Source organism: Vulpes lagopus, chromosome 8, assembly GCF_018345385.1.
Source record: "Vulpes lagopus strain Blue_001 chromosome 8, ASM1834538v1, whole genome shotgun sequence".
Lineage (NCBI taxonomy): Eukaryota > Metazoa > Chordata > Mammalia > Carnivora > Canidae > Vulpes > Vulpes lagopus.
In genome coordinates, this window is record NC_054831.1 from 34,052,588 (window position 1) to 34,067,227 (window position 14,640).

The 14,640-nt window shown below is 45.0% G+C and overlaps 1 protein-coding gene across 1 annotated transcript in view; it reads right to left on the minus strand.

The window, feature by feature from the left end:
• Positions 1–299: 299 nt before the first annotated feature.
• The window catches only part of LATS2 (large tumor suppressor kinase 2), a 73,797-nt gene continuing 59,456 nt past the window's right edge, over positions 300–14,640 (minus strand). The window contains exons 3-8 of the mRNA XM_041766118.1: positions 13,257–13,389; positions 10,436–11,850; positions 8,488–9,070; positions 7,133–7,315; positions 5,241–5,347; positions 300–2,661 (exon numbers count right to left, since the gene is read on the minus strand). Coding sequence (XP_041622052.1) covers positions 2,167–2,661; positions 5,241–5,347; positions 7,133–7,315; positions 8,488–9,070; positions 10,436–11,850; positions 13,257–13,389 — 2,916 coding nt within the window. The 3' untranslated portion in view covers positions 300–2,166. The remainder of the gene's footprint in view (positions 2,662–5,240; positions 5,348–7,132; positions 7,316–8,487; positions 9,071–10,435; positions 11,851–13,256; positions 13,390–14,640) is intronic.

The window sequence follows — 14,640 nt, forward strand, 5'->3', positions numbered from 1 at the left end:
CTAAACCACTTGACAATCCTAATGAGCTGTACTCCGTTACTATCTTATGAAAGAGAAGCTAGGTCACAGAACCACACCCTCACCTGGACTTTTTGTGTATAATCTGGAAACTCCTTCTTCCCACATCTATCCCTTCCTTCCTGAGCCAGAACGCTGTCTGGGGAGGCTCCACCCCCTTCCCTCTGGTGATAGCGCCTCCATCTGCAGTTGGCAATCCTGGCTGCATATGGACCAGGGAGAAACTACACACTGATAAAGGCAGGAAATGACAAATTCCAGGACAACACGACACCAAGGGATTTGGATTCAAACTTTTAATAATAAATTGTGCCAGTAGAAGCTTTTCAAAGGCAATGATATATCAATAAATAATAGTTAAATTGAGTTCCTGAGAAAGAACCTACCACATGAAAGTATGTCAGAGCGCTGTAAATAACGGGGCGTTACTATAAAATAGCGAAAATACTGACAGTCACGATACAAGCACAGCAGACTTCAGAATTTGCCATTCATACAAATGTAAACCAGTACACAGGAATTGTTTTTTTTTTTTTTTTTTTTTTTAGTTTAGACATTGATAAACTTATAAGTGTTGTTGCCTAGATATATACTAAATAATGGATACATTATGCTAAAAAATTCAAGGAAAAATATGTGGAATAATATAATGAAAAATATGATGCTTCAGATTTTTAAAAAGCAAAAAAGAATTGAACTTTTTACTCAGATATAAATCACTTTAAATAGGAATCATACTAATTTGAAATAAGGAATATTTTGTGTGTTTATCTATGTAATTATATGTACATCTACACTTCTAAGAAAATATGTATGGCTTAATTAGTTTTTTTATTCCAATGTCACTTTGAATAATCCTTGCTGTTTTACAAAGATTAGAAAACTGTATTTTTAAAACCAAGTTAAGATTGATACTTCAACGCACACCAAAAAAAAAAAAAAAGTGAAAGAATTGAATTTCATCATGGTAATAACACCTCCGTTGTCTATGACAACAGGAGGAATGATGTCACGCAAACCTTTCAGTGCGGGCAGTCTCTTGGCAGTAGGGTGGCAGCTACTGGATTCCACATATCAGCTACGCCAACCAGAGGGTACTGACCAGTGAAATAGAGAGTTCTATGATTGATTTAAAATTTTTTGGCATAGCTAAATTAATCCCTTTTGATGTATACAAGTTTCTTACATGACAAATGTCTAAGATCATCCCCCAAAGAATCCAATCATACCCCAGACACACACACAAAAATCACTTCTTAGTTACACATCTGCATTTCTTTAACAAAACAATAAGGGATACAATCACAGCGAGGAAGTCACCCACACGATACGTTATCAGCAAACTGTCTAGAACATCTCATTTAAAGATACTCAGTAAAAACATATTCACAGAACCTGCTGTGAATGGCAAGATATGGTAATTTTATAATAGAAAAACCCTGCTCATGCAGTACTCTCTACACATCAGACATCTGAAATCATACCCACGTAATCACCTTGCTCACACTTTCTATTATACTATAATATGCAAAAAGCAAAAAAAAAAAAAAGCAGCTTTTAACATTATATCACAATTTTGAAATGTGGGAAAAATATAAAACAAAAACCATTGTGTGAATAAAATGATATCAGTAATATCAGAACAGTGTTATCTTTCTTTTTTTTTACACATTATTGCACAGATTTCTTATCACATGTTCTTCAGTTTTTATGTCTTTTCCTAAATGTGAATAAGTGCTATGGATAAAATACAAATGTAGAAAATAACAGCAGCATGATTTGTCAAAGTTAATCCCTATAATTTAGTAAGAAAAATGGCTATAAACAAAATAAGTGCTCTTTCTAAACTGTACTAAACTTTTTAAAATAATGTTTTAATGCAGTGAAGGTCCTCAAAAGCCAATTCCAATTCAAAGCAATATTGATACCTGCCCCCAACCCCATCAACCAGAATCTGCTAGATTTGAGTCCTTCTTTAAAAAGCTTTTTTGTTTTGGGGGGTTTTGGTGAAGACCAGAACTTCAAGTGAAGTAATGAATGGACTAACTTGAACAACGCTGACATCGACTCTCCATCAGGCCTGTTAGGAAACCAGCTGTTGGCACCCTGGACCTCTGAAGCAGAGCGTCAGGGATACCGATTCACGGTCTACACGTACACAGGCTGGCAACCTTCAGTCTGATCCACCGTATCAGAATTTTCCAAATCGGAGTCCTCTGCCTGGGAAGCATCTGTTCCTGAAGGCTTTGGGCATCTAAAGGGATAGCCGTTGTCATCAAAGAACCTTCGGAAAGTGAATTCATAAAATGCGTGCTCAGGGTGTTTATTATTTGGGGAGGTGAGCGTGTCCCAGGCCTTTGTGCTATCTTCACTAGCATCATTCCAAGGGCTTTCTTCATCTACAGGGTCAAAATTTGAGGTGTCCATGGGGTGGCTGATCTTGGGAACATACGGGGCCGGCTGCTTCCGGATGTCACTTGAGAAGTCAATGGCCCCGAAGAATGGGTGGGCCTTCAGGTCATCGGCCCCATTCCTCCCTAGCCGGTGGTCGGCAGCACAGCACAGTTTGGTGATGAGGTCCCGGGCCTCGGGGCTCAGCTTCACCTGGACTGGAATGTGGAGCGTGTTCTCCCAGTTTATCACCTGACGAGACAACAGAACCCAAATTTTCCTTTTTTTTCACATTTTAAGGCCAGTTTAGGGCAGTTCTGAGACAGTATGTGGTGACATGGCTTTCAAATAATTTTACTTTCATGACGGGACAACAGTTAGAACAAACCCAGGAGCAGAAGTTGCAAACCTGAGCAGCTAGGAAGGGCCAGTGTGGTTTAGTAAGGGGCTCACAGCCTGAGGCAGGGGGTGATAAAGCCAAATACAGACCAAAAGAGACTGATTTTCTTCTATCAGAAAAAGAGTTTAGCAAAATAATTTTGTGATTATTATGGCCATCAGATGGTCAACTGAGGTTTTATTTAAAAAAAAAAAAAAAAAAAAAGACAACCTCACAGAGGAAAATAAAGGTGACTGAACCAATGGCCCTGGCCTCATGTTCATGACAGTCAACCACACAGAGCAGCCATTGGGATGTTCAGTACATTTGTTATGAAATGCATCTGCTATGAAAAGAAAACCTAAGAGACTTCTCAATTATTTATACTTAGAATCAGGATAAAGCAAGGCCAAGCTAACAGGCCACAGGCTAGGGTGACAGGGCATTGGTAAGGCATGGAGGCAGGTGGGGTATGGGTGGGAGGGCTGGTTCAAACTTGAGTAGTTGTTTTAGTAGATCTAAAACTGTGAAAGTCACAGAAGAAAACATAGGGGAAAATATTCATGACATTGGATTTGGCAAAATTTCTTGTATATGGTACCAAAAAGCCTGGCAACAAAACAAAAGATACATAAAACGGACTTCATCAAAATTTAAAACTTTTGTGCATCAAAGGACACTATTAACAGAGTGAAAAGGTAACCCCCAGAAAGGGAGAATATATTTGCAAAGCATATATCTGGATCAGGGATTACTGTCCAGAATATATAATATCATGATCCTAGTGTCCTGGGATCAAGTCCCACATCGGGTTCCCCACAGGGAGCCTGCTTCTCCCACTGCCTATGTCTCTGCCTCTCTCTCTGTGTCTCTCGTGAACAAATAAGTAAAATCTTAAAAAAAAAAAAAAATCCACAATGAGATACCACCTCACACCCACTAGGATGATTACTATTAAAAAACAACAACAACAAATGAAGTAAATGTTGATGAGCATGTGAAGAAACTGGAAGCCTCAAGCACTGATGATGGGAATGTAAAATCATGTAGCCACTGTGGCAAACAGTTTGGTGGTTCCTCCAAAAGTTAAATGTAGAATGACCATATGATCTGGCCATTCCACTTCTGGGTATGTAACCCCAAAAACGAAAGTAGGAACTCAAACAGATACTTGTATATGTACTCATGTTCACAGCAGCATTATTCGCAATCACCAAAAGGTAGAAAAAGCCCAATTGTTCATCACCAGATGCTTGATAAATATATGTGCTATACACATACACTGGAATATTCTTCAGCCTTAAAAAGGAAGGAAATTCTGACACGTTACAACATGGATGGATCTCGAAGACATGCTAAAGTGAAATAAGCCAGTGGTGAAAGGACAAATACGGTATTACACTTTTACAGGATACCTAGACTAGGCAACTTCACAGAGAAAAAAGTCAAAGAGAGGTCTGGGGGTGGGAGGAATGGGGAGCTATTGTTTGATAAGCCCAATTTCTGTTTGGGATGATAAAACTATCTGAAGATAGGTTATGGTTACAGTCGTACAACACTGTGAATGCACTTTATGCCACTCAACTGTAAAATTAAAAATGTTTAAACTGGTAAATTTTATCACAATAAAAAATTGAGTTATCATACAAGCAAATTAGTGAATGGTATGGCAATTCAATTAGGATAGAGATAGTGTCAAATTTCATTTTTATTGTTACCAGAGTGAAAACTAAGCCTTCATTCAGGATTTTTCTAAATAAGGGATTATTAATTTAGGGTCTAACATGGACTCTGGGACTTATGAATACTTCAAGAATTTTTAGTGAACACATATTTTGGTGGGTAAGTGCACTGTTCAAAGATGTTCCAAAGATTTTATCAAATTCTCAATTCAGTCCTTCCTAAGAAATCAATTCATTTATTTCAGAGAATAATGGTTATAACTCCAAAACTAATTATTTACTATTAAATGATTATTTCCAATCAATATTAGAAAAATGTACAACTAGCCCAATCACATAGCTGATAATCTGCAAACAATAATGGATATAGTGTATAATGTAGTATAATATCCAAAGAAGTAATTGATTTCTTCAAGTACAGTTCATAAAGTTTTCAGTATTTTTTGCAAGGTAGGCACGTGTGGCAGCAGAGAATGGACGTAGAGCCCACCTTTACTGCTTCTCCCTGTTCATAGTTCAAGATGGCGGATGACCAATGGTTCAAGTAAAACTTCAGATATACATAGATATCAAAACACAGGTCTAACTTGGTGGCTTTACTTATTAAAATAAAACTTTTTATACAGGTAATAATAATGATTTAAAAACATACAACTGACACTCTTCCACTACTCAGAATTAAAGGTCAAATGCTGACCAGAGACTCATGGGTTCATCAGAAAACCAAGTGTGTTTGCAGCGAGCAGATGCATGGGCTGGTTAGTACCTACCTTCAGTTGGGTTTCCGTGGGGGTAGGGGCCAGAAAGGGTGGCTGTCCCACCAGCATCTCGAAGAGAATCACACCAACACTCCACCAGTCACAGAGCTGAGTGTATCCTGAAAGACAAAGTCTCACTCAATTCCACACAGGTGTGCATTCTTCTCAGAGAAGAGTTTTGCAAAATCCTCAAATGCTAATTTGCCGTTTAAGGGGAAAGCATGTTCCAGCAGCACACATGTCATGTAAAAGGAAAGCAACCTACACAAAATGTGCCTCCCTGTACGTGTGGCTCAGAATAGCAGGCTGGGTGGGACACCTGCCAGGGTGGTGACAGTCTTCATGTATTCCCTTATTTTCTACAATTAGTCTGTAATAAACACAGGATGCTTTTATAATAAGACTTTCTACTTTTAAAAGCCTATTGTTACTGTTAGTAACATCACTAACCGGGATTTTCAGTTCTTAAAGAACTGAAAGACATAAACTAAAATAGGACTAACTGAAAACCAGAAAGTGCTCCACCTGCCAGTCCTGAGGGCTTCCCTGGGAGGCTTGCTAAGTCTGTTTTGGAAGAAGTTGAGGAGTATGAAGAGGAGGGCAAAGAAAACAACTGTCCCCTAAGACCTACTGTGATGCACTCACAGAGCCAGGCCCTTCCTCACGGAGCTCCCAAGGTGCGGTAGCTGCGGCAGGGCACCTGCAGCTTGGTCAGGCGAGCCAGCCTCACCAAGGCAGTACAACAGGCCCATTTTTCGATTTTCTCCCACTTGTCCTTCAGAGCTCTGCATCCTAGTCCCAGTCATGCTCCAGTCTTGATGTCACCTGATCCTTGCTAAGCTTGAACTGGGCCTTAAGACCTGCCAGCAGCATTTGCTGTGTTCTCCCATCACCCCATCCCCCAGCTCTTCCACCCTGGTCTGGCATTAGAGGTGGTAGGGTAACTTGGATCCCTAGTTCCAGGACTGCACACGTTACGGTGCTGGAGATACTTCTCACCTCCCACTGTGAGAGGAAGGAGACAATGAGACTTTCCTGTGCGGTAAGGCTGACGTTCACAGCAACCTCTCAAGGTAGTTATTGTTATACCTGTGGCTCTGAGTGGTTAAGTGCTTTGCTTTGGATTTCCACAGCTGACAAAGAAAACTGGAGTAAAACAACACATGTGAAAAGACAGACCACCGATCTCTGGATTTATTATACTGTCACTAAAAGCCCTGCAACTGATCCCTGAAAGGTTCTTCTCGTACTCAATCAAATGTCGTATTTGATAAAACAGAGCATCCACACAGGAGACTAATTCTACTGAACGCTTGTAGTTCCATGTACACCACTGCCCCCAAATCTCACCTTCCAGCACTTCTGGAACAACAGGGGGAGAACTGGAGGGAAACAATACTTATGTCCTGTCATACTTCATAACCAGCTGAATATAACCATAACCAGCTGGTATAAGCAGCTAGGAACTCAGGCAAGGAAGAGTCAAAGCGGGATCCTGGACGTGTATGGCTTAGGAGACTGAGTAGTGTTCCTGTGCCCTGAGAGATGTGTCTGTCAAAACAATGTGGAGAGATTCTCTTGGGTTCTAGATAGAAAGCCCAACCCTACACCCCAACCTAACACTTCCCAGCCAAAGGAGTGAACTAGCAAGACACGTCTAATGGTGTATGTCCTCTTTCACCCCGGAAGCAAGGGCAGTTGCAAAAGACATGAGATACATTGGAGGCTTGTTTGTTAGGGAAATAATTTCGCTCTCGGGCTTCCACAAGCACAAAAATACAATGAGAACATTCAGAGTCTCAGACAGCTGGAGCTGGAGAGACTCTTAGAGGTCATCTGGCTCAACAGGTTTAAAGTGAAGATGGCTGCCAGTTGGGCAGCTGGCTGTGGCTGGAAGTACGCACCTTTTCGGAGGAGCACTTCCGGTGCGATGTAATTTGGGGTCCCAACCAGGGAGTGAGCCAGGCACCTCTGGTGCTGCTTCCTGGCTCTCTGCTCCAGGGTCTTCAGCCTGTCTCCACATCGACAATTAGACACGTCGTCCCAGAGGTCACTCGGCTCCATGCTATCCTGTCTGATGTGGCTCCCTTTTATCCAGGAATCAGGGGCAGTGAAGAAGGGAATAAAAAAATGAATTTCCACTATTCAACAATGCAACAAATCCACAATTTCAAAGGGGAAAGTAATTCAGTTCAGCTCCTGACATGTTAAGAGAAAGAATCCTCCCCAACTGCTCTGTAGACTCAAGCCATGAGGTAACACAAACACTACGAACAACGGATGAAGCAATGACAGGAGCTGGGTGCTGTGCAGGGTGATAGTGTGATGCTGAGGGAGCAAAGCTCAGGTAACTGTGGCAATATCGTGCATAGCATGCGGGCCAAAGTCTACTACCTGTCTGACAAGACATGTTTCAAGATGAGCGTGGGAAAGCATGAGAGGAATTAAAAAATATAAACAAAAGTGACTTTAATGCCAGAATGAATGGCATTAATGGGAATGAATTAAATTAGGATTAGTTTTGAGTTGAAAAATAGAAGCATGAGGCTCGGTTGATGGAGCATGCAACTCTTAATCTCAGGGTTGAGTTCGAGCCCCACATTGGGTGTAGAGATTACATTAAAAAATTTTTTTTAAATAAAATAAAAGGCTGAGCCATGGTATTAAAATGACTATTTCAAGAAATTGAGCCATAAATAAGATAATGGCCAGCAGGACTGCAAAAGATGGAGTTAACCTATACCTACACTTAGAGATACCTATAGAAAAAAATCACATTAGCTATAAGAAGAGGACTCTTGGGAGGTTGTAAGGCTTAGTTTTTAAGGCTCATTTTATAAGGGCAGAGCGATGGTTCCCAACCAAGGTCCACACCCCACAGCCTATTGTCCTAAAAATACTATAATAAAACTTGCATCTCCTTCAGGAAGAAAAGGATGTCATATCAAATTATAAAATAATGGAAAACAGATAATTTCAAAATGATCAGGAGCCACCAGGATGGGAAAGCATTGCCTTAGTTCAGTTATGGCTAGATGTAGAAAGTGGATGTGGCGGGCAGCCCTGGTGGCTCAGCGGTTTAGCGCCACCTTCAGCCCAGGGTGTGATCCTGGAGACCCAGAATAGAGTCCCATATCGGGCTTCCGGCGTGGAGCCTGCTTCTCCCTCTGCCTGTGTCTCTGCCTTTCTCTGTGTCTCTCATGAATAAATAAAATCTTAAAAAAAAAAAAAAGTGGACGTGGCACGTCTGAGACAATACCTTTCTGGTAGTATTTGGAATTGTGAGTCCATCTGAACCCAGTGCAGAGGCCAAAATCTGTCAGTTTGATGTGACCATCAAGATCTATCAAAATGTTGTCTGGCTTGATGTCTCGGTGGATGAAGCCCATTTTATGGACACTCTCAATGGCCAGAGTCAACTCTGCGATGTAGAACCGGGCCAGGTGCTCGGGGAAGACCTCCATCCGGATCAGCAGGCTCATCATATCCCCCCCTGGGATGTAGTCCATCACAAAGTACAGGCTGTCCTTGTCTTGGAAGGAGTAGTAGAGTTTGACCACCCACTCATTGTCCGCCTCGGCCAGGATGTCCCTCTCAGCCTTGACATGGGCCACCTGATTTCGGTTCAGGACATCCTTCTTCCTCAGGGTCTTCATGGCGTATAGGGCATGAGTGTCCACCTTACAAGCAAGACACACTTCTCCAAAGGCACCGATCCCCAGGGTTTTGATTTTCACAAACATGGACTTGTCCATTTTGGCCCTCTTCAGCCTATTGTAATTAGACTCCTTCTGGTAGAGGATCTTTCTCATCTGTTCCTGCTCAGCTTCACAAAGTCCCGCCTGTGGAGAAGGAAAACAAGGAAGTCACATTATTGGTCACATGATAGGAAACAGGTGGGGTGGGAGACCCTAGAACTGAGACAGTCCTAACTTAATTTTCATATTTAAGAACACTGAATAGGTCCAGTATACTACACAAGCAACTGGTTTGTTCTTTATATGCTTATGTAGACACACATCTGGAATCTAAAGGGAAGATAAAACAGGTGAAATTACTTCCTTTTTAGGCTCTAAAGGAAACCTCTATAAATAAAAATTTTTGAAAAGGGGACCACAAAGTTCCTGGAACTCTAAGAGCAATCTAATAATTGAATAGCTCAAGGAAAATGGGAACAAAGAAAAATCAATGAAAATGGGAGAGCAGAAAGTAAGAGCACAGATTTTTAGAATTTGCAATGATTGGCTTTGTGTGATTTCAATTTTTTTTTTGTGTGTGTGATTTCAATTTACTGTAACATTTTAATTTAAATCATTTCCTTAATAACCTTCTCTAGCAGATTACTGTCAACTAAGGTACATTTAAAATATTTGCTGGGGGACGCCTGGGTGGCTCAGCGGTTGAGCGTCTGCCTTCGGCTCAGGGCATTATCCTGGAGTCCCGGGATCCAGTCCTACATCAGGCTCCCTGCACAAAGTCTGCTTCTCTCTCTGCCTATGTCTCTGCTTCTCTGTCTCAGTGTCTCTCATGAATAAATAAATAAAATATTAAAACATATATATGTATTTGCTGGGTGTCTTGGAGGCTGTCAGTTAAGCATCTGCCTTGGGCTCAGGTCATGATCTCCGGGTCCTGAGATGGAGTCATGCATTGGGCTCCCTGCTCAGGGGGGAGTCTGCTTCTCCTTTCCCTCTGGCTTTTGCCTCTCCCCCTGCTGTGCTCCCTCTGTCCCTCTCCCAAATAAAGAAAATCTTAAAAAATATATATTATTTGCTAATTATAGAATTAAAGGATAAATAGATTGTTACCAGATATATTTTTCTTTATAAATCCCACAATTTCAATTTATAAAATCTCAAACTTTGTTTCTACCCTTTCAAAGTGTTTAAGTACCAGTTACTAAAATTTGACAAATTTTGTTAATAAATAAGGACTGACCCTAAAAATCGATCTGGCAATCTGCCTGTTGGGGGAATCATGCACAGTGTTCACTGCTCACCTGCAGAGTCAGGGTGAACGTGCAACAGATCCAGCAACATCTGTGACATTGCCAAGGTGTTCGCCTATAACCCACCATCGCCCCATGAGACGAATTGTTTGTAATAAAGGTGCATAAAGCAGAAACAGAAATGGGATTCTGCTGTAATTCCCATTACCACTTTAGGAAAGAACCAGGGCCCAATGATAAGGACATAATGAGAAATTACTTTTGCCATTTCCTGCTCCAGCTGCAACCTTCGGTTGACCTTCTGCTGGTAGGTTTTTATGACGTTTTCCACGTGCTGCTCCATGAAGAACTTAAACGCGTATGGGGAGTAGCTCTTGATGCGGGACTCCCTCTTCTCTTCATCTCTGCTGTTTTTCCGAACAGGAACAGGAGAGGTCTGAATCTGCTTTTTATCCTTCCCTGCTTTGTCCCCTTTGGCGCTCTTGTGGCTCTTGTCAGTCTTGTCGGCAGGCTCGGCAGCCTGGCTCCCACGGAGGCTCTGCTCCAGGCCCGCGCACAGGCTGTCCACATCGTACTGTTCGGACTTACTGCGGAGTAGCAGGTGTTTGGGGTAGGGCGGGGGTGGGCACCTCAGGTCTGGGCTGCCATAGTCAACGTCCAACGGGTACGCACTGGCGCCCCCCAGGGGCAGAGGGTGCTCATCCTTGGCATCCAGACCCTCGGCTCCAGAGGGGGTGGGCGCTGGCACCCAGGCTGGGTGGGAGGGCCCCACAGCCGTCTGAGGCTCGGGCCGCATCACCCTCACACTCTTCACTGGGTGCAGGATGTGGGCGGCTGTCACAGCTGTGATGGTGTTGGGGGAGGGCATGGATGGCTCCGTCTTGCTGGGCACTCCCGCTCGAATGGGCACGGCCACTGGCTGCTGGTGGTTGTTGAAGGAGTTGGTTCTGCTAGGGACAGGGCCTTCAGGCAGGAATGCCACGTGCTGGCGGGCTGGCGCCTCCAGGCCTGGCTTCTGAAGAGAGTCACGGCGGGACAGGGTAGAGGACTGCCACTGCTGGACAGGAGGGCTGCCTAGGTCATATAGGTCCACGTTGAGGCTGTTTCTGGAGGGTGTCATCAGACTCTGGGGGGGGCTGTCGCTGGTGAACACCTGGCCCCTGGAGCCCAGCATGTGCACCTGGTGGGCCTGCTTGTGGTGCGGGTGGGGCATGTACAGACCTGTCGGTGTTCCCGTGGGCGGGAATGCATGGCCAGCCCCAGGCTGCCCACCTGGGCCCTTGGCAGCCAGGTTTGCATAAGCTCCGGCCTCCTTGTTTTGGAAGGAGGGGCTGCGCTGGATGCCGTAGCCCAGCGGCTCCCCAGGCACCAGCAGGTGTGGCCTATAGTGGGGGCCTTGCAGCGGGAGGGCTTGGCCCCCAGGGCCAGCCACTGGGAAGCTCATGCCCGCGGCCTCCATGTTTGTGGCATAGCCTTTGGGCTGGTGCTGATGGCCACTGGGCACACTGTGAGTGCTTCCAGTGAAGAGAAAGTCCATGTACTGGCGAGGCACCTCCTCCAGTGTGCTGCCACCCTCGTAGGCTGCCGCACTCATCTGATGGTAGGGTGGGAAAGGGTCACCTGTTCCTTCAAAGCTTGGCCTCCGTGGTATAGAGGCTGGTACGGTTCCCTTTCCTGCAGAGAACAGAAGAGGGACATGGCATTAGTGGGGAGCCTGTGCAGCTGGTCTGCCTCTTGCAGACTGGCCCCGCCTGCCGGCAGTGTCCTTGGGGCTGGCCCTGCTGCAGGCTCTTCCATGAGCCCAGGCCCTCTGTAAGGCCTTTTGACAAAGGCTGAACTCTGCTGTGGGCAGAGGACTGAACTCTGCTGGGGAACTTCTGGGTCACAGGCTCTGCCCTGCCCCCCGAGGTCCCTCACAGGGATACCTGGCAGAGCCGAGAACCTCTACAGACATCAACTAGTGCAGAAGCACAGACAAACAATGACTGTCTTCCTGGGCTAAGAAGATGCATCAGTGAATACACATCAGAGGCAAATGTAGAAGAAAATCATAACAGATTTGGGCCTGCATTTCCCTTTGGGGCTCTGCCGCAAGACAGACTCTGGGACTCTAAGAATCTTGACAGGGATAGCCGGCAGGCAACGGTTTAAGGGTCTTCTATCAACAAGAAAACAAGAGTTTGTGCCCTCTTAACAAAGATACAATTTCTCACTCAACAGAGGAAGGGAGTTTTATCAAAGATCTACCACAAAATAAGGAAAGCCCTTTTTGCTAAATATCCTAAATCCCTTATCATGCCCAGGGACCTCAGGTACCAAAAATTGTCCCTCCCATTTGCTCTATCCTCAAAAAGGAACATTCACTGACAGCCAATGAGGCAGAACATTTGGTGCTGGTGCCTCTGGCCCTTCCCAGGGGATATTGAGGGGCTGTCTAGGCCACTGCCTACGGCCTCCAGGCTGGAGAGACGCCTGCTCTGAGGCTACAGTGTGAGAAATCACTGTATTTTAAAGTCAATGAAATAGGGGCACCTGGGTGGCTCGGTCGGTTAAGCAACTTCGTTTGGCCCCAGTCATGGTCCCAGGGTCCCGGGATTATCCCTGCACCGGGCCCTGCTTAGTGGGGAGTCTGCTTCTCCCTCCTCCTTCTGCTATACTCACTTTCTCTCAAATAGATAAAATCTTTTTAAAAATCTTAAAAAAAAAAATCAAGGAAATAAACCTCCCTTTTCAAAGACTCCCTTGCAGGCCCAAGAGAAAGTAAAAAGAACATTTTAAAACTCACTCTCTGCTAGGTTGCCTAACTTTACTATCCAGTGAGTTCTTCAAACTCCATAAAAAAAAAAATATGTATACAACCCCCGCCCCCCAGAAAGTACCAGAGGCTATTTCAGGACCCAGGTAAGTCCCATGATCTGCCACCTGTTGCCTCTCTTTTCAGGGCCCAAATGCAGAGCAGGGCAGGCCCAACTCACCGGTAAGGGCAGTGAGTGCCAACAGATAATGCACTGACCAGGGCCACACTGGACCTCACTTCCTGCAAACCGTCTTCACCCACAGTGCAGCAGGTCTGAGCTCACCTGGGGAGGTCTGCTTAATGACTCGCACTATCTGCTCATTCCTGGGGTCCAGGTAGCCCATCTTGCTGATGTACTCCAGGGCGGCCTCGATGCTCCGGCTGCCAGTCTGCTTGAGGGCCCTGCCTGCCATCTCCTGGGAGGAAAGCACACAGATGAATGGGAGGTCTCAATGAGTGTCATCTTGACACAAAGCCATGCAGGGACTTCTATTCTCGCCCTGTTCAGGACTGTTGTGATATCTGCCTCTGTGCCTGCTGGGATCTGTGACGTGCTGCAGACAAGTCTCAGAACGAGCACAGTTGGCCACATGTCCTCAGGTGCTTCATGACAAAAGCCTAACACACACTAACCCATAGGCTATTTATTGTATGTCACAAACACACCGGAATTTTGATGGGTGGACCTGAAAGAATCCTAAGTTCTGCTTCTCCTTAGAAAACTTCTGTGATTGGACTGATAAATCCTGCTTTGGGATTGGGGGAGACTGGGTGACGGGCACTGAGGTGGGCACTTGATGGGATGAGCACTGGGTGTTATTCTATATGTTGGCAAATTGAATACCAATAAAAAATAAATTTATTTAAAAAATAAAAATAAAAAATAAAAGAACCAATGTGATAAACCACCCCCCCCCCAAAAAAATCCTGCTTTGGGAGTAAACTTAAAACTAGAACAGTTTAATGTGAACAACGGTTGAACAACGGTTGAAGTCTGAGACCCTAGCTTTAATCCCAGCTGACCCCCAGGCTAACTGGGAGAAAGAGACAGAGAAGGAGTGGCCCCCCTCGTGGCCCCTGGAGGAGGGGAGGGTTGCCAGGGTCGATAATAAAGAGCTTGCTGGATGCCTACTGTTTCCAGTGCCCTGTGCTGGCTACAGTAGCTGGGAACTTGCACATGGGCTCCTGATCTAATAGAAGAGAAGACAGGCCCCATAGGAGCCCTTGGAGCAGGACCCAGCATAGAACAAGCCCCCTAAAACTGCCTGGGGGATGAACAAGAGACAGAAGCTGGCGACTAGCCACCATGGGAGACACAGCAGCCGAGGGTCAGAGGAGATGGACTCCTTCTGCTGAGAGAGAGGGCATCAGGGACTGTTTGTGGAGGAGACAGAGACACAGATGACCCCTCAAGGACAGACAGAATTTGGGTAGACAGAGAGCCCAGGAGAGAAAAGATATTCTTGGTAGGTGGAACCGCCGGAGTATAGGACAGGGGGCAGAGAACGGGCAGAGTGGCAGGCACCGAGAAGGGGCATTAGAGACAGCAGAGGGGGGCTCGGGCTGGGGCCAGACTGTGCCCAGGCCTGCTCCTAGTTGAAAGCAGTTATGGAGGCTTTTCAACAGGGGACATGGGGCAATGAGAAGATCAGTTTGGGGCAGAGAGA